A 23,448-nucleotide genomic window follows, 5' to 3' on the forward strand; every position below is an offset into this window, starting at 1 on the left:
CATGTGACAGATAGGAAAGGGACAAAGGGGTGGAACAACTTGTGCCACAGAGGGAGTAATGCCCTGTTACCTGTTACTATGTTACATTATGGGACATAGGCACTTACAGTTGTGATTAAACTAAGGACGTTGAGGCAGGGAAAGTAGCCTGGATTATCTAGTTGCACCCGATGGAATTACAAGGGTCTTTACAAGAGGGAGGTGAGAGGATCAGTCAGAGAAGGAGATGTAACTGAGAAACAAAGTGGGGGATTTGAAGATGCTATGATGCCAGCCTTGCACATGAAGAGAAGTCGTGAACCGAGGAATGCAGACGGTCTCTCCAAGCTGGAAAAGGGGAAAAAAGGGATCATCTTCCAGAGACTTCCGAAGGAAAGCAGCTCCTGCCAACCCCTTGATTTTAGGACTTTTTGAATTCCCAGACTAGAAGATGATAAGTTTGTGTCGTTTCATGTGACTGAGTTTGTGGTCATTTGTTACATCAATAACAGGAAACTCATACAGTTGCCCAAGGGAGGGTGAAGGTGCAAATCCACTCCGACTAGTTATCTTAACTCCTGGGCTACCCTGTAATAAAAAAAAACTATTAAAAATGTCTCAGAAGGGGGTTAGCCTGAGGAGGATAAATGTGTCAGAACAATTTGCAACTTATTACTAGAAAATTAGAGTTTATGCCCTCCCTCTGGTGAACAGGATATGACAGGGTCACAATATTAATATTGATGGCAATCTAATCATTAAAATATAACCTGAGTGACAAGCCTACTAATGAACAGATTTACAATTAGAAAACTAATTCTTTCAGTCAAGTAACACGTCTCCTCCTACATCGTTGGACTGTGGGTCTTTGGCTGTTATAAATTTTGTTAACTTCTGATTTCTAATTTTTATTACAGCCAATTGTCTAATACCTCTGTTTTTCCTATGTATACATTTCAACCGTGTACAAAAGATTCGTTTTCTGAAAGTGTTTGACAAAAGATGGGCATAAGTGTGATTCTGTTAATTGAAACATGATTATTACTTGGATGCTTAATTTAGTGTTTTTAAACAAATACAGAGTTAGATTACTTTCATGAATGGCATGCATTCATTATATCTTTCATAGGTTAGTTTCAATGTAAATAAATATTGTTATGAATCATCTGAACTTTTCTTTTGTGAGAATGTATTTGCATTGGTAGTGTCCTTTGTGGAATAGCAAAAATAAATTCACCTTGAATGTTACTGGTGACGGCTCAGATGTGAAATGTTGCTTCCCCAGCCAATGATGTGAAGCCCAAGTTGAACTTTAAAGGTTAGTAATGTTGAAAGTAAAAATTTCAAAAACAAACAAATAGACATGACTTTCATTCAAATACAGAATAAATACATATGAAAGATTAATTAAAGAAGGAATCAGAAATATGGTAAAGCTAGTTGAAAGAAGATTCAAGAGACTGACTGTAGATGGGAATCCTGGAAAGTATGTTGGATTACTATCACTAGGTTGGGTACATAAATGGTTAATGTTGAACAGGGCACTAAAACCAAAAGCATTTATTTTCTATCACACAGAAGTCATTTGTATTTCCACTGGGAAAAAAATTTACAAATTAACATGTAACTGAGCACAGTCTGGCTCTAACCCATAATAAATAGTAAAATGAGACCTTTATTAATTCACCTAGAATTAAATAATCTTTAGATGGACCTGTGAGAAAATGGTCCAATATGACATTGAAAGGAAGTGAAATTATTGCTTTGGGTTATATCCAGTTTTTCTTAACAGTGGGTAAGACCATTTTCAGGAGAGACTACAAACCTATCTCTCCCACCAGCATCCTTGGAGAGATAGATTCTCATAATGAATTCAAATTAATTCTCTCTGTGTCTCTCTCTCCCTCTCTCTCTCTCTCTCTCTCTGTCTCTCTTTCTCAAGATTCTTTTTCATATAGTTCCAGATTTTTATATCATTAACTGTTATGTGCCACAACACAGAGTTTTGTGATTATTGCTTAAAAGTCTATGCTGCTTGTATTTCAGATATGTTGTGTAAATTGCTTTTTATAACAGTGACTTATATTAGACCCATATAAGTAAGTTTTCTATCTAAAGTAATACTGTTAGGAGTCATCCTGAGTTTTTTCTTTTATGATAATTCTTGTACACATATTGCACACATGTAAGTTGAAGTTATCGTATACTAACATTGTACTCACATTCTGAATTATATTTAGCTTTTCTTCCCTGAAGATATTGTTCACACACACACTGAAGTCCGTGATGGTGTGGCAGCAAGTTTGTTGATTTCCCTACTTAAACTACTTTCTCACTTACAGACCCATTTTCAGAGAAAGCCCCACTCCTCTTCCTCCTCTGAGAGCTGAGTTACTGACTGTCTCTGTATTTCTTTTCATGACGGTAGAGGAGAGAAAGTATTGGGAGAACGTCTAGGTCTTTGGGAATTAAATGTCCTAAGAGTAATTCTAAGAGCTTATGGGGACACGTGTAGGACTTGAAGACTGTGAGGAGTAGAAAGGTTAGTAGTGAGGTTTCTAGATCAGAGGGGTGAGTTTCTCCAACTACCTTAACTAAAGAGCCAGTCTTCTGTTGACCTTGATCAGTCTGTCATGGTTGTTCACTTGCTGAGCAGTGTCCACCTTCATGGAATGTCAGCTCCATGAGGGCAGGGGGCTGTGCTGGTGTTGATTACTCTCTCGATCTCAGCATCCATCACAGGGTCTCACAAACGATTTGCTGACTAGATACTTATTGTTTCTGAATGTCTCAGATTTCTTAGTTAATATCCATGGAGTAAGAAGATAATAGGTAAGAATGAGAGAAAATGGCAAGTGGCTTCGTTTTAAGAGATGAAGCAGTATACCATTGCTTTAGACATCAATTGTCTGACACATTTTTCACTTTCCTTTGTTGCTGATGGAAATATACAAGGCACAAAAGCTTTAGGTGCCATGAAGGATGATTATGACCATTATAATGTGATAATAATAATAGCGAAGAAGAGAAAGAAAGAAATAGTGGGGTAAAGTAACACAGGCTAAACCTTTATTAGAAAAAAAATTCTCTTGGTAGCTTATTCCAAAAATAGACTTTATCTAAAGTAAAATCATTATTATGATGGTTGCCTTTAAGCAATACATTAACTCAGAGATAACTGCATTGCTCCAAATGCATCAGCATTTAAAGTCTGTCTTATTGGAATTTTTCTTAATTTATTGTAATCTAATAATCATAGAACACATTATTTGTATTTGACACAGAGTTATGTTTTTACCATGCACATTCATTCAGCTATATAACAAGGAATAATTGTTCAGTTAACATTATTCTTTCTACAGAATGCAATGTTTATTCATGTGCATTTGGTGAATGAATTCTTTATAAGCACATTAACAAGATGTGGAAAAATCAAACCTCTGACTTTTCAAAAGATAGCTGCATAAAATAGTTGAAAAAATTTGGGGGGGGTGGTGAATATAAATGGTTCACATTAAATATGATGGATAATCTGAATGAAATGTATATTTGGGCATACAAGTAGCTGTAATAATTTTGTCAAATGAAACAAGATGAGTAAACTTTAATGTCATTTCATTGACTGGGAAAAGTCAGCTAACCGATTGAAAAATAGCTTCATTGGGTTTCCCTAACTTCTTCATTTATTACATAAATGTACTCGCAAGGGTAATTGCCTTAAAAAAAAATCTTTGACTTGCGAAATGTAGAAAACCCTGCTCGGCTTTCTGAGTATTATCAGTTCTATTTTGTGTCTGTTGTTTGGGTGCAACTGATTTTGACAGATATGCTGTTATGTTACTGGTATAACATGACATCTTTTTTCAGATGAACTGAATAAAAGTGATCTTGACAATGAGTAGATAAGACACTGTCAGAAAGCTGAAAAAACATGTCAATGTCACAGTTTTGACACAAATGCAGCAGAAAAGCCCTTATAATATCATTAAGTGAGTATCTTTCCAGTGATGCTCTTTAGAAGACAGAAGATAGCATTGCTCTTAAATACTATTACTTAGCCACAAAAATAATAAAATAAAACAAAGCACAAAGGTCAGGTTAATATATACTTGAGATGGCATTTGATGAGTCTGATGGATGTGTTTATATTTTTATGCAGATCTTTTATCTATAGCATGTGGGAGAGAATTTTTGAGATATCAAAACCATTTTTTCAGGAGCTAAACACCATTTGCCTTCAGCACTTCAGGAACATGATTAAAAATACTGATGGTGAAATATGCAAAGTGGTTGTGTGGATATTGATCATAATCTTTTTCTTGATTTTATTTTTTCATTGAATGAAAAGAAATAGCTTTCAATAATAGAAAATTAGGAATACATTTTGAGACGTATTTCTAGATAATGATTTTGTAAATAGGTTAGCAAAGACTAAAATGGAATCAATCCCAGGCATCAAGAGGGAATTAGACATGAGCTTTTATTTTCCCTCATGATTGGCTTGGAACTGAACTATACGTGCATGTGTGTATGCACAATGCTTTATATATGTATATATGTGTATGTATATATATGTGTGTGTATATATATGTACATTCATATGTACATATATGCACATTTAAAATGCTTTAATAAAAAGTATGTTTATCCTTTAGAATGACTTTTAATGTCTTTGTCTTTAGGATCAGAAGTGGTTGATCTTGATGGAAAAAGTTCCCTTGTCTATAGATTTGATCAAAACTCCCTGAGCCCAATAAAGGATGTTATTTCTTTGAAATTTAAAACTATGCAGAGTGATGGAATTCTGCTCCACCGGGAAGGGCAAAATGGAGATCATATCACGTTGGACTTACGAAGAGGAAAACTCTTTTTACTTATTAATTCAGGTAAATCTATTTGGCGAAGTGTTTGACAGTCTGGCCACTTAGATATCACTTCAGTAACTTTATGCTTTTATAGCTTATCATATAACAATTAAGGTGCCTTATTTCCAGATTCAGGGGCTTATATGTACACCAGTATCATACATATAAAAATGGTTCCTATTTTGCAAATTGTACAAGACCCTCATTTAAATTTTTTTTTAATGTTTTATTTATTTTTGAGACAGAGAGTGAGCAGGGGAGGGACAGAGAGAAGGAGACACAGAATCTGAAGCAGGCTCCAGGCTCTGAGCTGTCAGCACAGAGCCCTATGCAGGGCTTGAGACCAGAAACCATGAGATCATAACCTGAGCCCAAGTCGGACGCTTAACCAACTGAGCTACTCAGGCACCCCTGCAAGACCCTCATTTGATGTTTCTTTTGCTTAGTGCCGAGAGAACTACATAGCTGTTTTCAAACATCATGAAGAAAGGGATGAGTCCCTGAAAAATACTGAGCTAGTAAAAAGAATGAAATTGTAGCAAAGATACATTTTACTTTGCAAATGGCATGTGATGGGAAATACTAATAAAAAGAATTAATGGTGGAAGAAATTCCAGCAAGGTTGAGAGGATATTATATTCAAACTCCAGGTAAATCCATGCCAGTGTTTCGGGTGGAATGCAAGGAAGAAGATTGCAATTATGAGAGATCCTGGTCCCCAAGGGGAAACTTTTTTTTTTTTTTAGACTGGAAATAATGGTACTGTTGTTTTTTTCTCTTCTAAGGTGAAACCAAACTGCCCTCCGCTCACACGCTGATCAATCTCACCCTGGGCAGCCTGCTGGACGATCAGCACTGGCATTCAGTGCTGATCCAACGGTTGGGCAGACAAGTGAACTTTACAGTGGATGAGCACAGGCACCGTTTCCACGCCCAGGGAGAATTCAGTTACCTGGACCTTGATTATGAGGTGTGATAGTTATGTTCCAATTAATGCAGATTTTTACAATGTATATGTGGCGCAGCCATGCAAAAGAAAACATACTGTAGAGACAGCACCCCTTCCCTCTTTCAGAGTAAATCAAAGTCCTGGTGACATGTTTCCCAAGGTGACCTAACTCACAGTAGCAGATTTGAGCATATGCTACTGAGGCTTTGTCTTTCTGATGATATGTTAATCTGTTATCAGAGAGAGAGAGAGTTTTCTTTTTTACCTGAAATGTATAGTCACAGATTATCACATGTAGGAAATCTCCAAGAGATCATATTACCACCGGTAAATATAGAATGTGTTGCATGATTTTTTTTGTGCGCTTTAGGGTACCCTCAAGCAGTGTAGATTTATGGAGAGGTTGTAGTAACTAATAGATTAATTAATTCATTATCAATCGATTCAAATGCACAAACACCAGTGTGTGCCGGAAATATATATAGAACAAAACGCCATTATAACCAGTTAATGTTATTAAACAGAGATTTACCATGGATATAAAGAGGCATTTTTATTCATCAGCCAATAAACATCCAGATGTGATTAGTAACTTGTAAGAATAATCAAGCTCTAGTGTAAATGAAAACTGAATGCATGTAAATTTGTTTTCAAATCTGCATTTTAATTTTTTAAAAATATCCATATGAAATTAGCAACATGGCAGTGTAGGGTGATGAAAAATTGATTTATCTGTGATGATTAAAGCTATAGTTACTAATCATAATTATTTAAGCAAACTATCAGAAAATCACTAAACAATATTATTGATGCCATTTTTCTTTCTAAGATCAGCTTCGGAGGGATTCCAGCACCTGGAAAATCAGTGTCATTCCCCCATAAAAATTTTCATGGGTGTCTAGAAAATCTCTTTTATAATGGAGTAGATATCATTGATTTGGCCAAGCAACAAAAACCAGAGATCATCACTATGGTAAGAGAATCTTCATGTAAATGAATGAATGAAATTGTGTTGCTTTTTCACACAATAAAATTGCTTCCCTTTGGATTCCCACTTGATATGATGTGAGATTACTCTCTCTCTTTTTTTAAGAGATTACTCTTTTAAAAATTTTCTCTGCTTAGCAATATTCATGTAAGGGATTAATTCTACTTAAAGCAATTATAATTCACAGAGCGTGATTATTTTATTTTTATATGAAGTAAAACATTTTTTTTTGCAGTTGATAATTTCATTTTGTTGTGATGCTATTACTCCAGGGGACCAATTTCCTTTGCTCTGTAACTACCTTAATAAGATATGCCCTGACAACCTCCCTTAATCAAGGGAATCAAGTTCCTGGAATCAGATAATATCCATGTGTATTAGAGAGGCATTTGAAAAACTATATTTTGCCATGGTCATTCATAACAAGTAAAAGAAACGAACAGGCCGTTATGACACTGCCTCTGCCAATCTGTCCCAATAGCGATGTTGGTTAGGCTGCGTTATATTCTAATTCTATGGAAATGCAGCAGATTTTAAATATAACCTTATTGGTCTGGGGTCAGTCAGGGAAGTAGCACCACTACGAGTTTTAGGAACAAGGGATCTCTTTTAGGACTTGGATCTTCACATTTGTCAGAGGAGCTGAAAAGTGGAGGCCAGCTGTCAGGAAGAAGAGTTAGAACAGGGTGAAGGAAAGCCAGCTCCTCTGTGATCATCCCTCACTGTGCTTGTATCACAGGAAATAAATACATACATACATACATACATACATACATACATACATACACAAACAAACAAACAAACTCCCATGGAAAAAAATGGCTGGCATTTCACTTTCGCCTCAAATACCACACAAGCTCCGTTTTTGACTAACTTTTAACCAGAACCAGCCAGGAAAGAGGATTCTGGGAGACATGGTTTCCAGCTTAACTAGCTTCATGAAAGAAGCTTCGAGAAAGAAGCTTCATGAAAGAAAAGAAAAACGTAGATCCTTTTCAATACATTTCTTTAATTGTTCAAAAGTCAGGATATATAAATTCAAGCTCGTGTTATATCAGCCAGTCGCAAAGCACGTCACGGGAATATTTATTTTCTTATAAAATGTTTTATTCCTAATTCTCTGTGTGAATTGATGTTATCTATAGGAATATACCATTCAGAAAGATTTTTAGTTATACTTTGATAAGAGGGAAGACGATTTAAAAGGAAAATCAAAAAGCCGTAGGTAGATGTGTGTGTTTCATTGGCAACACGAGCTTCCAGAAACTGCCCATGCAGCTAACACCTACTTTTCACTGGCAAGAGGAGTTGCTGCTTGCGGGGTAGCAGGCCACTGTCCAAATGAAGCATCAGACCAAACTGCTGCTGGTAAAATGTTTCCAGTTTTACGAGGTTTGTTAGTTTATAATTGCCTTTACATTATGGGTCAGCGTCACTTACTCTTCAGCTTTTATTTTCCAATCACTGGGACAAGATATTTGTCCACAGTGAAAGCTAATTCACTTTTAACAGGATCACAACATAGCCAAATATCTTTGTTTAACCAAGACTAACTGGTTTAATTCCAATGTGTATCCTTCTAAGTACAGTTGATTTCATTGCCTTTTCAAATCTGTATTTGGAAAAGATGCTAAAGAATATTTTCAGGAAAAGTAAAAACCTTTATCTTCATTTCTGAAGCCTGTTAAGGAACATGTTTAACTATTTCTAAATAATTCAGAGGGTAAAGATTTTTTAAATCCTTAAATATATACTTTACTAGTTAGATAATTTTTATACATAGTATTTTAATGAAAATTTATGCAAGTCTAAGGTGTCTTGAAACTCTATTTTAAAACTGTTAGATGAGAAATAATACATGTAAATCTGATGACACAGGCATAATAAGAAAGAGCCAAAAATGTTTAAAAAATAAAGGAATGTTGGGACGCCTGGCTGGCTCATTCAGTAGAGCATGAGACTCTTGATCTCCGAGTTGTGGGTTCAAGCCCCACGTTGGGTATACAGGTTACTTAAAAAAATAAAAAATAAAATCTTTAAAAAATTTAAAAGAATGTAAGTAGTACATTGTACATTGTAGTATCCAAGAAAAAAGGAAAGATGGGCTGATGCTATAAAGAGACCATTCTGAGGAAAGCTAGTCCCAAAGAGCCACAAACTCGTGAAAAATGCTTAGATTCGCTATTGGCAAGATAAATGAGAATGATATATCACTTTGGCATTTTGTCATTGAACCTGTGCAAATTTAAAAGATCTATAATACCTATTCCTGCCAAGGATGTGGGGACAAGGATATGCTTGTATATTACCGGTAGAACTGTGGAGTATTTTAACTTCTTTTTGGAAAAGAAACTGGAAATATTTATTAAAACATATAAGTATATATAGTTCTGCATTTAGAACCCTTTTCCGTAGAACTGAAAATATACAGAGGAGCATACCGAGTTATTTATTACAGTCTTTCTGGGAAAGACAAAACCTGGAAACGAGGATATATATATGGATATATATATATATATATATATATATATATATATATATATATATATGAAATATGAAAAAATACAGAAGGAAAAAGAGTAGCTCGTTAATATTGGTTATGTTATGGGATGGATTAGAACCAAAGGCAGCAAAGGACGAAGGAGAAAAGCATTTTCAGCCAGAGCCCAAGGAGTAGAAATCCAAGAGAAGATACAAACAAAGAATTGGCTTAAATAAATTTGTATTGAATTCAGTCACATTGAGTTAGATGCCTTTACAGAAGTTGCGAGCTGGGGAAAAATGGATTTCACCCAGAGCCTAGGGAAAAGTTTGCCTGACCGTGCTGTCACTGGATTTTGAAGAACCTTTAAGATAAATGGCAAGGATTTGAATTTTCATGTTGATAGCCTTTTGTTGTTTTAAATCAAGGGTAATTTGAGATCCATAAACAGCCTTTGTGACACTTCAGTTTCTATTACTAACATGATGGGAGTCATTCTGAACGCTTTTTCTTTTGCTTCATTCTCAGGGAAATGTGTCCTTTTCTTGTTCGCAGTCACAGTCTGTGCCTGTGACTTTTCTCAGCCCCAGGAGTTACTTAGCCCTGCCAGGCTTTTCCGGGGAGGACGAGCTGTCTGCTACTTTTCAATTTCGAACCTGGAATAAGGCAGGACTTCTGCTATTCAGTGAACTTCAGCTGGTTTCAGGGGGTCTCCTCCTCTTTCTTAATGATGGAAAACTTAAGCTGAATCTCTACCAGCCAGGAAAATTACCCAGTGACATCACAGCAGGTAATAAGTGTATTCCTGCAGGCACAGCGTATGGGTTTGAAAGATTTCATTATCTCTCTGTCCCTTTTCCATAAACTTTTATGCATAACCAAAACCAAAAACTAGTGTTTGTTTAATGAATGAATACTTGAGTTAATAAGATTATCAGGACTCTTCCTTCGAGGACCTCGATTCTAATTTCCTTTTAAGTGTGGCTTCAGCCCTAGCAGGTCTTAGTAACCAGAATGATAGTTATGGGGGAATAGAAATTTCCTTTCATGACCCTCTTCCCACTCCAGATAAATCCACATATTCTGAGGAAATGTGTTTTGGGAGAAATGCAAAAGACTTTGAAATGGGCCCAAATGTTTACTGGGTGTCTTCATGGGAAGACTAGGCTTTGTCTAACACAGCTATTAGCCTAATCTGGTCTGTGAGAGAAAAGGAGTGTTTCTTGGATCTGTATTTCTCTGTCTGTGTGTGATGTAAAACCCAAGCACTTGGTCAAAGTAACTTCACTTGCTGATATATTCTGTACAGAGTTGGATATATTGGGGAGGATGAAAAGGTTTGTGCAAACTTCTCCATTTGGGTACCAGAGGGGATTCTCTCTACTTCTAGGCAATACGGTTATCATCTTAATGATTAGAAGTGCTATAATTAAGGAGACTGTGTGAGTATTTGGAAAATTAATACCTAATTTAGGTCAGCGCTTTGGGTGAGGGATATTTTTGCCTCTTCATTAAAATTATGTAGTTCTTGACAAGGGATCTCCAGCACGTTTTCATACACATGGAATAACACCCAAGCCAAGCAACTAGAGGTCACATTGGGGTGAATTGCTACATCAGTTTAATAAATGATCTTTCAAAAAAATTTAAAGATGCCATTGTACTACTCCTCTATGTTAACTATGGCCAAAATTAATCGCATATGAGAGGAAAATTGGCAGAAATACAGTTGGAAGCTAAATATAGGAAGAACAAGTGTATCAACGGACACACAAATACCTAGTCTTTATGTATTGGTGTTCAGTCTGTTGCTGCAGTTTAAATGTGGGAGCTGGAACTTCGATATTAAATATAATTTTTAATAGCTACTATGTTGTGACTTTTGCATGTAATGCTCAAAATGTGGTGGATTTGCAGACCCGACAAAAGGAAACAAAGGAAACAAATTAATCAGTGCCATCTAAATAATTAATAGGCTCCCTAAAATGAGGGCCCCAAAATGTAAGCCTGTCATTTATGTGTCGTTTATTGTGATTTATTTGACATTCTAAGAAGTGGTGGTATGCATAGCCTTGTTTCAACACCTTAAAGAAACTGCTTCAGTACAGTGTACTATAGTGAGCCCCATGAAGCTCATTCATTCTAAACACTTTACAGGCATGAATATGTAATAAATTACTAGGTGTTGAGTCTATATAGAATACTCTGATTTGAAAATCTTTAAATTAATATTTAAATTCCTATACAGTCTAATCCACTGTGGTGTCATAGGACTCAGTGTAATTGTTCTGTAGCGAATAACAAGGAGTGCAGACTATGGATGAACGATGAACGCCAGGCTAGGAGAAATTGTTGAACTTCACAGTACACAGGTGGGCCTTGACTTACCGACCCCCAACTCCCATTTTTCCCCGTTTCTCTTAAGATACTAATTTTTGCCGGTTTCAGTGAGGCAAGCACCTTTTGCACTTGAAAGGGGACTCTGTAAACGGTAGTTGGGTGGGTGGTTCATTTGTACAAGGTTCGAGAACTAAGTCATTTGTCAGAATGTATTATTATGACTCCTTAAAGGGAACCAAATACTTATTGGTGGATTGTTACCATATCATGTTGAAGCTTGCCATTTTATAAGGATGGCTCAATTTTTCTTAGCTACTAAGGTATAACTTCCCAATCTTACATGTTTTAAAGAATCAACATTTTTATCTTTTGCAGTGGCATAAAAATTAAATTATGCTGTGGAAGAACTGAATTGTTCAAATCTTTGAATTAGCAGGATACATTTTTAATGCGCTGTATAGTTTGGCACAATGTCACTTGGAATTCTTTGAAAATATTATGTCAACCTATATCATTTTGAAATATTAAAGATATTATATTAGTCTAAATTATAAAAGATATTAGCTGGATTACAGAATCCCTCATGACACAAAATATTTCCAGTCTTTGTCGCTTTTACAGATGTCAAAGCAAAAATCATCAGATGACATCAAGAACCCAACGAACAGTGTGGTTATATTTTCCTGTTTAAAGCAGACTCTGTATTGTAGGATTTGAGATTCTGCCATGATTTAGCATTTCTGCTGCTGCTTTTGCCTGAGGGTGAAAATCAGGCCTATAAACCAGCTTCTTGCTCTCAGGGGCAGGGCCTGGTGATGCGGGCTTGCAGAGTAAGAAATGTTTCTGGCATTTTTTCACTTACTAGACCTTCGCGATTCTTGTGACCTCTGCAGAGGCCCGGCCCTCTTGATTTGCCTAACCCAGGAGAAGGCCTGTGTCATTTCACCTTCCTCCCTTTCACTGTTGGACTCTTCCTACCTTTCAGAGGGTAAACCTGTCACTCTCTGAAGCTCCCTCTTTCTCCAAAAGTGACCGGCACCAGGGATCTCCATATTTTCATCTTGACAAGAGCTTTCTGGAGGCCTGGAACTTTAGTTCTGGTTGGCGAATATAGCTAATGGATGAATATAGCTAATGGGTGCTCTGTTGCCAGAGCACTCAAAGATATTTAAAAACGGAAAAAACCCTTCACTTGTTCCTTGAACCATAGCCTATGTATAACTCCCTTTTGCACCTTCGCAAAGTACCTACCCTGTCCAGCAGGGTTTTCCTTCTTTATACATCTTATTTCATAGATGCCTATTCTCATCTTAGGAGCCAGTGATGGTGGCTAAGCTGTCACAGAATTTCTGTGGCAATTTAGGGTTGATTCCAGAAGATTGTACATGAGGAGCAGATATAAATCTTTTTCTTCTTTCTGTATTTTGTGAGACAGAGAGAGGGGGAGGGGAGAAGGGAGAGAGGAGGGAGGGAGAAGAGAGGGAGGGAGAGGAAGAGATTTCTGGTGAACAGCCGTGTTCTTCGCTATGACCTGCCATTCCCTCTTACTTCTTATTCTGGTCTTCCATCATTCCATTTAGCGTTGCCCACGCCTTCCACGCAGCCCACACCACACTACCTGTAATCAAACAAGTCGGGCTGAATGCTTATTGCAGCAAGGGGAGCACACACCTGGGGAGCCATGGGCGTGTCTCAATTTTAAGGTGTTAAGGGTGATTTATTGTAAGATTTGGGGCTGTTAGCTCATTTGGGGGGGGGCTTTACGGAAGTGGAAAATTGCTCTGGATTAAATGCTGCTAGGAAGTGAGGGTAATTGTGTGATTAAGTATCTTTGTAAATCTTATCTAGAAGGATGGAGGAATGAAATAAGGTAATTGATGTAAAACAAAAACAAAAAACATCCGTTGTCGTTCATATTATCCCGAGGAGGAAGTTTGGTAATTCTTTGGTTTTCGCAGAAGCCTTGTTATCGTCTATGGTTAGACAAGATAAGAAAGTAGTCTTGGCTTTTTTTGGTCCAAGTTCAGTGTGGTCACAGAGTTACCCTGTCTAATATTGGTATTCTATGAGATTGTGTTCAATGGGAGAGCTCGCTCTGAGTGCTCGCCAACGTCCCATAGCATCACCCGGCTGAGAGTGCGAGGCCATGTCCTGGCTGTTGGGGGCGGCTTTTCTGTTTCTCAAATTTAATTATTTACAAGAGCAAAAAAGTAAAGGAACTCCCTGTCCTGCAGGCAGAGAAGAGTGTGGGTTTTGGAATCAACTTACCAGCGGGACACTACCTTGGGTGATTTGATCTTCCTACTTGAGCCTCATTTTCTCCATCTTTAAAATGAGAATAGCAATAGCAGTGTTGAAGATCAAATGACACAATGCATGTAAGGCACCCAATACCTGTTACAGATACCAGTTCAGTAAAAACTGTTTTTATTATCTTACTGTTATACCAACAACATGTCCCTCCCCAACTCAAAACTTACAAGTGGTGGGAGCAGTGCTAAAATTAGCATTTACTTACCTAATATCATGAACAAGAATGAGTGCAAATTCTATGATTTGTCACCTTCCATCCTTTTAAAGCGACGTGGTCTTTTAAGGGGCTCCCTCTCATCAGATCCAAAAGCAGGAAGGAGTTGTACACTTAAAAAAATAGAATCTTGGGGTGCCTGGGTGGCTCGGTCAACTAAGCTTATGATTCTTGATTTCCACTCAGGTCATGATCTCACAGTTTGTGAGTTCAAGCCCCCGCGTCAGGCTCTGTGCTGACAGGGCAGAGCCTGCTTGAGATACTCTCTCCCCCCCCCCCCTTTCCTGTGTGTGCACACATGCTCGCTCTCTCTCTCTCTCTCTCTCTCTCTCTCTCACTCAAAATAAATAAACTTTAAAAATAGAATCTATTTTTAAACTTTATTTCTAATGTTTTTTAAATTTATTTTTGAGAGAGGGCATGAGTGGGATTGGGGGAGGGACAGAGAGACAGGGGAACAGAAGATCCAAAGCAGGCTCTGAGCGGACAGTAGTAAGCCCCATGCGGGGCTCGTACCCACAAACTGTGAGCTCATGACCTGAGCCCAAGTCAGATGCTCAATCGGCTGAGCCACCCAGGCACCCTGTAAAAAAGAGAATCAAATTTTAAAATTATCCTTTGAGTGTCTCAAGTTAAGAGAAAGAAATCAAACGGATTGTTCATTATTTCATTTACATAATAAATCCTATTGATGGGTAACAAGCCTCCTCATCATAAGTGAGCGGTGTCTGTTATAAGTGAGGCCTGAGAATAGCTTCCCGAAGTTTCCCCCACAACCATAGCACAACTTCACAACGTGCTAGCTGCCTAGGTGGGTGACTGAACTGTGTCAGATGACAGACTGGCTGTCCTGGCCTTCTTTTGTTCCTAATCTAAACTGGCTTCTGTACTAAGGGAAGAAATTCCCGAGCCTTTGACTTTACTCCTAAGCATGCCTCACCCAGCAGATCCCTGGAGCGCTGCTACTCAAAGTGTGGTCCCTGAGTGACACTCATTCGGTGAAATACTTGTTTCCAGATGAAGTATAAAAATTGGGATTAAGCTCTAAAACACTGCTGGAGCAATAAATTCTTGCTGCATCATCCGAGGCCAAGGTCGCTGGACTCGTATTTTATGTCTTCTTTATTTAATTTTTAGTAATTGATTTTCGCTGAGGTTTTGAAAGGATCAGTCCGCAGTAGATCAGAAAAGAAAATGTTCATCACCACAGGTGGCTTGGGAAGCACTGTCCTCGACCGCTAGAAAGTCTAAAATTAAATAAGAGCTGCAAAGTCGTGTCTATAGGCACACCCAGCCTTTGAGAGAGCTGATAGGAGGCACGTGGTAGGGAGGGAGGGTGGGAGGTGTCTGTAGGTGTGACGCAAAGCTCAATACAAAGGCTTTCACTCTAAATGTATCCTCTTAAAGGAAGCTCTAGATGACAAATCTGGGGCATTTGATTTATTTTAGTCCAATCTCACACCGTCAGGGATTACATAACTCCTCAGTTGTCTATTTCGGAACCCACTCTTAGAAAAGGTATCTAAAAGTATCTAACCTACATTTTTCATTTCTCAGTTTTTAGGCCTTTCTCATTATCTTTCACAAACTAAACCAGTTGGGTCTTTGAAAATCTTTTCTCCTTCCTCGATGTAGTATAAAAATGAGCTTTGGTGCCCAGGATGGAATTTGCGTTATACTAAATAAATCCAGAGCAAAGAGCTTAATCGCCTAACAGAGCTTCTACACATTTTCTGTCTGCAAAATAGCTGGTCAAAAATAGCTGAGGAAGTAAAGAAGTTGTACATTGTACATAGTAACAGAAAAGAGACCATGACCTTTGGGTTTAATAGAGTACTCACAGTTTAGTTTACTAATTTGATCCATAAAGTCATACAGCATTGAGTATTCAATGGATATAAAAAACCTTGATGGTTAATCCGCAATAGAGGTGCTTAGATTCCACCCGTCTGCTCATGTTCAACCAGCGACAGACTTAATTCCCTTTAAGAAGGAAAGGGCTAACTCATCTCATGGATTCATGACACAGGAGCTTCAGTGGGAGGGATGGGAGGTTATTTTTTAGAAGTGATGAGAAAACTTTGATTTTTGACTCGTGTGAATTTTGGTCATATATATCATCTTGGGAACTCCAGGGAAAATATAAAAATGAACAAAACCCACAATTTTCCATGATGAAAAAATTACTGTTGATATATTGGGGTAGTTTCAGCCCTTCCCCCTATGTATACAAAAAAATAGGAGTATCCTTAGAATTGTATATATGGAGTTGATTCTCATTCTTTGCAGTAGTTCTATTGTAGAAAGTCACTGTGGACACTGCATTAACAAACACTGAACCATCACTCCTAGAATGAATGGGGTTAGGTTCCTGTGACTTTCTGGTCACAACATTTTTGTCAACCAATCAATCCATAACCTTGTTTTATGTGTGATTCTGTTTAAAGATACCTTATTTCATATATATTGTTGATCCATTAACATTGAACTCATGGTCAACTGCACTGTAAGCAATGGCTGAGTGAAGTTCATCGAGCATGTGTGTTTTCTCTGTGAGACACATCACAGCCTTCTTGCATATAGTAACACCAAACCTGTACTTTGTCACTAGGACTGATATCTTTTTTTTTTTTTTTAGTGTTTTTTTAATTTATTTTGAGAGAGGAGTGTGCATGTACATGAGCGGGGGTGGGGTAGAGAGAGAAGGGGAGAGAGAGAGAATCCCCAGCAGGCTCTGCACTGTCAGGGGCTTGATCTCACCAACCCCTGGGATCATGACCTGAGCTGAAATCATGACCCATGTCACTCAAGTGACTGAGCCATCCAGGTGCCCCCTGAGGTCTTTTAAATTGTAAAATCACCAACCAAAAGCACAAAAAGTTGGAAAACGTGTTTACATACGACAGCTGAAACAAGTGTCATCTCCTTGTTTAACCTCAGCTGGAAACGTGTGTCCATCCACTCCGTTTTTTCACTCTCCTATATACGTTTCTGTGAATGATTCCAAAGATGCCCTGAGTATTGGTTTTGGGGTTACAGATACATTATGGTGACTTAGGTGGATTTGCAAATCCTATGCACTATGAGGATCGACTATGTAAATGTGGTTTTACACACTGCTTTATTTATTTATATATTTTTATGTTTATTTACTTATTTATGAGAGGGACACAGACAGCATGTGAGCAGGGGAAGGGTGGGGAGAGAGGGAAAGAGAGAGAATCCCAAGCAGGCTCCGTGCTGCCAGCCCAGAGCCTGACGTGGGGCTTGAACTCGTAAAACCGTGAGAGCATGACCTGAGCCGAAACCAAGAGTCAGACACTTAACTGACTGAGCTGCCCAGGTGCCCCCATACTGCTTTATTTTTTAACTTTGTATTATATGGGCAAACTTTCAATATTCATTATAGTCTCTCCCAATATTTTTGTAATGATTGACTTGATATACTTTGCTAAATATATAAAATGACTACACACAAATGTAAAAAAAAAAAAAGCAGATAAATCGTTTTATTGGGTTAGACTTTGCCCAGTGTTGGGGATTTTGTTCCCTTTATTGAGACCCTCAGAAAGGAATCATATACCATTTTCCCCAAGAGGGTACCCACTTGTCTCCTCTTCCTGTCTTTTGGTTTCCTTTCGTTAACATATGGGAGTGCTGTGCTTGATTGGGTGATGTGTATATTGCTGTTCCTAACCAATGGCTTATGCTGTTCCCTGTTGAGAGATAACTCTTTTAACTGATTTTTATCTCCCCTAGGTGTTGGATTAAATGATGGGCAGTGGCATTCCATCTCCTTATCTGCCAAAAGGAATCACTTGAGTGTGGTAGTGGATGGCCAGGTGGCCTCTGTTGCTTCTTCCCTGGGGTCTGAGCAGACTTATTCAGGTGGCACCTATTATTTTGGAGGTAAGAGAAGAGGTCAGGCCATATGGGACACTGACCCATATTTGCAGTTACTTGCCCTTTTGTCCTGGAGATGTCATCATTTTAACGAATGTCAATAGTATGGAATAATGTCTCCCTCTCGTTGAGCATGGAAATGTTGAGTGAATCAAGATGGACGACTATGGCCTAAAAGGCCTTTCTTAGGGATGGATTTACTTATATTTACAATTTCTGCATGAGAATGACTGCAAATAAGCCACCCTCTTCAGTTCTTACTTTCGAACTTTGTTATATTTTCCTAGTGTTAAATGGTTCTTATATGACTTTTTCAGATTTTTATGGCCTGGTTTTATTGCAGTATTTTCGTGAACATGGCTCTTAGCTCCTCTGGAGCATCCTTATTGCTTTCCTACTGTCCAATGCAGAAGGGCAATATTATGCCAATGGCAAATAATCTAACTCAATTAGCCATAGAAACCTCTGCTCATCGCTAAGTAATAATGCACTGATACCGTGGATGAAATTAGGGCATCAACCTTCAACACCAGGTCATCTCTCTAAGAGAACAAAGACACATGAAGCGTTTACCTGCCCAGGGGATGTTTGATTGAACTAAAAGTTTGGAAAAGAAAACCTTGGAAATGGAAATGAATCTTTAGCGTGGAAAATTAAAATCAAAGGTGATTTGCCATTAGAAAGGCAAAGGTGTAAAACTGTTAGTAGTAAGACTTATTTCTAATCTTGACTTGGTATGTTTTTTACTGCTGCAATTTTGAATTTTAACAGTCCTTCTGTCTAGAATCACTTTTGAATTTGGTGGCAAGTAGCCCAATCTTTATTATTCATCAGTAAAATACAAATTCCTTTCTAAGAGTTGACAGTAAGCACACAGACCATGCATCATTCGTCTGATTTTAACACTTTCAAACACTTTCCATGCTACCCAAGGAGGGGTGCATATGGCGTTGTTCTGTGTTCCCACCATAACTGAAAGGGAAACTTTCACAAAGTCCAGAGCCCTCGATGTCCTACAATTGAAGGAGGAGGATGCCGTCAAATTTTTGCAGCAGGAACCCACGTGGGTGGCACCAACCTTGACTTGCAAGTGGAACGACAGTACATCTACAAAAGGAAAGATGATGGCGTCTACATCATGAATCTGAAGAGAATTTGGGAGAAGCTTCTGCTGGCAGCTCGTGCACCATTGTTGCTGATGAAAACCTGGCTGATGTTAGTGTCGTATCATACAGGAATCCTGGCCATCAAGCTGGGCTGAAGTGTTCTGCCACTGGAGCCACTCCTGTTGCTGGCCACTTCACCCCCGGAACCTCCACTAACCAGATCCAGGCAGCCTTCCAGGAGCTGAGACTTCTGCTGGTTATTAATCGCAGGGCTGACCACCAGTCTCTCACAGAGGTGTCTTATATTAACCTGCCTACCATCGCTCTCTGTAGCACAAACTCCCCTCTCTGCCCTGTGGACATCGCCATCCGTTGTCACGACAAGGGAGCTCGCTCAGTGGGTCTGATGTATTGGATGCTGGCCCGGGAAGTTCTGTGCACGTGTGGTGCCATTACCCACAACACCCGTAGGAAGTCGTGTCTGGTCTCTACTTCTACAGAGATCCTGAAGAGATTGAAAAGGAGGGGCAGATTGCTGCTGAAGAGACTGTGACCAAGGAGGAATTTCAGGGTGAATGGGCTGCTCCAGCTCCTGAGTTCACTGCCACTCACCCTGAAGTCACAGACTGGTCCTGAAGGTGGGCGGGTGCCCCCTGTGCCTGTTTGGCATTTCCCTACTGACTCGGGCGCTCAGCCTGCTGCTGAAGACTGGTCCACAGCTCCCCCTGCTCAGGCGACTGAATGGGCAGGAACCAGCCCTGAGTGGTCTTAAGCTGCTCTTCCACAAAGGCCAACGAAATGGAAATAAGGTGGATGGAAAGTAAAAAATTTCTTAAAAAAAAAAAAAAAGAGAACAAACAAACAAAACCCCCTACATAATCCATTACTGTGAATGGCAGCATAGTGGCAACAATCCCAAAAGATGCAATTGCCTTCTTTAGTGAGATTTGGGCATTTCTGAACCAACTTGTTTATTAAACCTCATGGAATATATGATTGATTTTCTGGCAATCCATAGGAGCACATTCCTTTAATAAATGGTAAGATCTAGAGAACAAATTAACTGAGAGCTTTCACTTCAACGGAAAAGATTTAGAAGCACTAAAAGAGATTTTAAAAACACGCATGTTGTTAAGTGTGGAAAAAAAAAGACTAGATAAAAATGACTGGATTGGATAAAAGTGTAAATCATGCAAATAGAATCATCATTCTTACAGTATTTTTCATCCTTTATGTTCATATTTAACAATGCCTACCTATTTTTGTGGAAAATTTTTATTGCTATTATTCATTCTGTAATATTTTTTTATGGTGAAACCTACATCACATGTGCACTCTGTAATTTTGCTTGTTTTTATTATGATACACACCATTTTATTTAAATAAACTTTTAATCTTTGAATAGTTTTAGATTTATCAAAAAGCTGCAAAGATACCCAGAGTTCCCATACCCCCTGAACCCAGTGTCCTCGGTTGCTCACATCTTACATCATGTGTGCATTTTAAAGCATATTAATTAGAATGCTGTGCATATCTACATGTGCATTTCCCAGCTTAGAAAGATAATAGTATCAATATCCATTTGTCCCTCCAGGGTCATGTCTCTTCTCCCCAGATAAACACTGTCTCGAATTTGGGGTATTTCTCCCTCTCATGTTCTTTTTAACTGGCATCTATTGAGGTGTTTCTGAGTTCCTAACCAATATACTGTGGAATGTTCCATAATAAAACACAATCAAGTTCTCGGTTGGTGTCCTTTGGTACCAGAACATTTTGAGCATGAGATTCTACTGATCTCATGCTCTGCAAACTGTAGAGCACCCTGACACTTCCAGGATTGGGCACAAGGGTCCAAAAGAAAGCAGGAGGCCTTCTGCTGCCCAGCTCCCCCCCTCCTCTTCCCGGGTTTGTGCTCCAGAGACTAATAGAGAAGGTCCATCCTTCTGGAAGCTCACTTGGGGCTTTGGGCTGGGAATCCTGGATTCCGAAAGTGGACTGGAAGGGGAGTGGGGTGATCATCTCTTCCCAGTTTTCGCACTGGATGCCCTGAGTCCGAAGGCAAACTGTGACAGTTGTTGACCCTACTGGACCTTCGGCTCTTTGTGCATGAGAGCCCCCTGTATGACTAGGATCTGCTTTATCTAGGTGGAAGGCGCTTCCTAGGGTGTTAATTCTTTAGCCAGTTTATCCTCAAGTGAATAAATGTCCCATGTTCTGAGATGGGATCTTATAAGTTTTCTTCCATTTGTGTGTCAGTTCAGCTGCAAATTTCCGGTGATCTTATCAGCCTACAATCAGCCTAACATGGCTGCCGTGCCCTACTGTTCCACCAGCCCACATTGTACATCCATTCTAGGCCCATCTTGAGAGTGACAGTTATACTGGGAGGGGGGCTGCTCAGAAACCACAGCATTCTGCATATGCCATGCCAGATCCCATTATCTGTCCGTCGTTCTCTACTCTTTCTCCCCCCAGCCCCAGCTGAGTGCTTTTCACAAATTTGGACTGCTTTGTGGCGCATTGTGCCCAGCTTTTATCATTTATAAATTATAAATTTTAAGTCTGGGTCGAGGACAGATAAATGTCTAATTTCTGTATGTTGCCCCATGTGATCTTTGTGCTAAAGAATAACACACTGTGCGGTGCAAACTGGAGGCACTAGACCGTGTGCAGAATTCTCACACCCCCGCTTGTGTAAATCAAACATTATCCATCCAGTGAACAGGCTAGACCACCGTGAAGTCAAAGCCGACATCTTACTTCTGGTGCAGTGACATCGAGTGATAATTTATCTGTCATCTTCAGAAGTGCTTAACATGCCGACTGCCTCCAGGAATGGATCCATCCATTAATTCAACATTAAGTATTCCCTAGAAATCTTCATATTTTAAAACTTCCGTCTCAGACGGGTTCAGTGCTGAACCTCTCCTTGCTATTGCAATATATTCACTTGTGGGTGCCTGTTATCATAGACTAATGAGACTAACCTGGCTTGAACCTTTCTTTATTCTTAGAATCTCTTGCTTATTAAACATCGTAACTAGGAATACAAAGTTCCTCATGGTACGACAATGTGCTTTCTGAAAGTTCCATCATCTTTCTTGGTGACTGAGTTTGCTTAGTTTTATTCCCTGCAGGCATATTGCAAAATTTATTTTATTCTGAGATAGTTTGAAATGTGTCAGGAAACACTACCTGGAGAAAAGGAGATTAGCAGAGCTGTTTATATTCCTGGCATATTGTAGTCACCCCCAAATATTGTTGAACTATTATCGTCTCGGTTGTTACTTTAACATTCTTAATTGGTTAATAAGTCATCTAGAAAACATAGCGAGGTTATAATAACCATATCCTATACCACAGAAGAATTTTAAGCACCGAAAATGTGTGTAGTGGCCTGTGCAATAAATTGATACTCAAAGAGCATTCATCACCTTTTCTTGATACATCAAACTTGAAACTTCAGAGTCTCCCTTGGTCAAAATATAATATTTCAATGTACCTGATAATAGTTTTAAATATGAATCCTGGTCTTCACTTGCCATATAAATGGGTTTTGTTAGGAAAACAAGCATTAAAGGGGAAATATCTTCAGTCACAGTATGTAATTATAATGGAAATTCTCAGGTAGAAAAATAGCGTGGATTGTATTGGAATTAGGAAGTTGCTGATTCATTTCTTATTCTTCGAAACTGTAATAGTGCTTGACAACCATAACGGCAAAGAAAGATTAATGAAAAATACATAAGTATAATATATGTGCTCATACTCCATAAAATTATTTATTTCACTTGGATAGAGAAACACTTAGAACATCATTAAAACTCAGAGAGTAATGGTTAATATTATAGTTCTTTATTATTTAAATAATTAGAAACAGGGCTTAGGTAAGTGTTAGAAAAAATCAATATAAATGGAACATTCTTTTGTGAGTCAAAGGATAAATAAAATCACAGTGAAATGTTTTTGACATTAAGTCATTATGATTTATTAAAATGCATGTGTATATGGCTTTTATATGCATATAAAAATAAAGTATTTAATTAAATAGATGGTTGGTAATTTTATCCCAAGTCAATATAACTCCTTTCCCAAATAGTTTCAAATACCAAGGTATTTCATAGTTATTGATTTATCTTTTCTTATGCACAGTGCACGTTTTCAATCTTTATGCCTTTTTTGCATTCCAAAAGACTAAGTTCCTATGTTTAACTGTAATACATAATTTAATATTATGTAATAATAATATAGTATAATAATTGTATGATAATTACTGTAACATTATTTCATAAGAATCCTATGGTAGTAA

The 23,448-nt window shown here is 38.3% G+C and overlaps 1 protein-coding gene and 1 pseudogene across 4 annotated transcripts in view; both read left to right on the forward strand.

Moving 5' to 3' along the window:
• The window catches only part of CNTNAP4 (contactin associated protein family member 4), a 252,819-nt gene that overhangs the window by 141,934 nt on the left and 87,437 nt on the right, over window positions 1-23,448 (forward strand). For all 4 annotated transcript variants that reach the window (XM_023245047.2, XM_023245046.2, XM_045046819.1 and 1 more), the window contains 5 exons: window positions 4,662-4,865; window positions 5,630-5,814; window positions 6,623-6,766; window positions 9,792-10,053; window positions 17,890-18,039. In XM_023245047.2, the coding sequence (XP_023100815.2) occupies window positions 4,662-4,865; window positions 5,630-5,814; window positions 6,623-6,766; window positions 9,792-10,053; window positions 17,890-18,039 (945 nt within the window). The remainder of the gene's footprint in view (window positions 1-4,661; window positions 4,866-5,629; window positions 5,815-6,622; window positions 6,767-9,791; window positions 10,054-17,889; window positions 18,040-23,448) is intronic.
• Window positions 18,047-23,336, forward strand: LOC123382382 (annotated as a pseudogene).

This window comes from Felis catus, chromosome E2, assembly GCF_018350175.1.
Source record: "Felis catus isolate Fca126 chromosome E2, F.catus_Fca126_mat1.0, whole genome shotgun sequence".
In the NCBI taxonomy this organism is placed as follows: Eukaryota; Metazoa; Chordata; class Mammalia; order Carnivora; family Felidae; genus Felis; species Felis catus.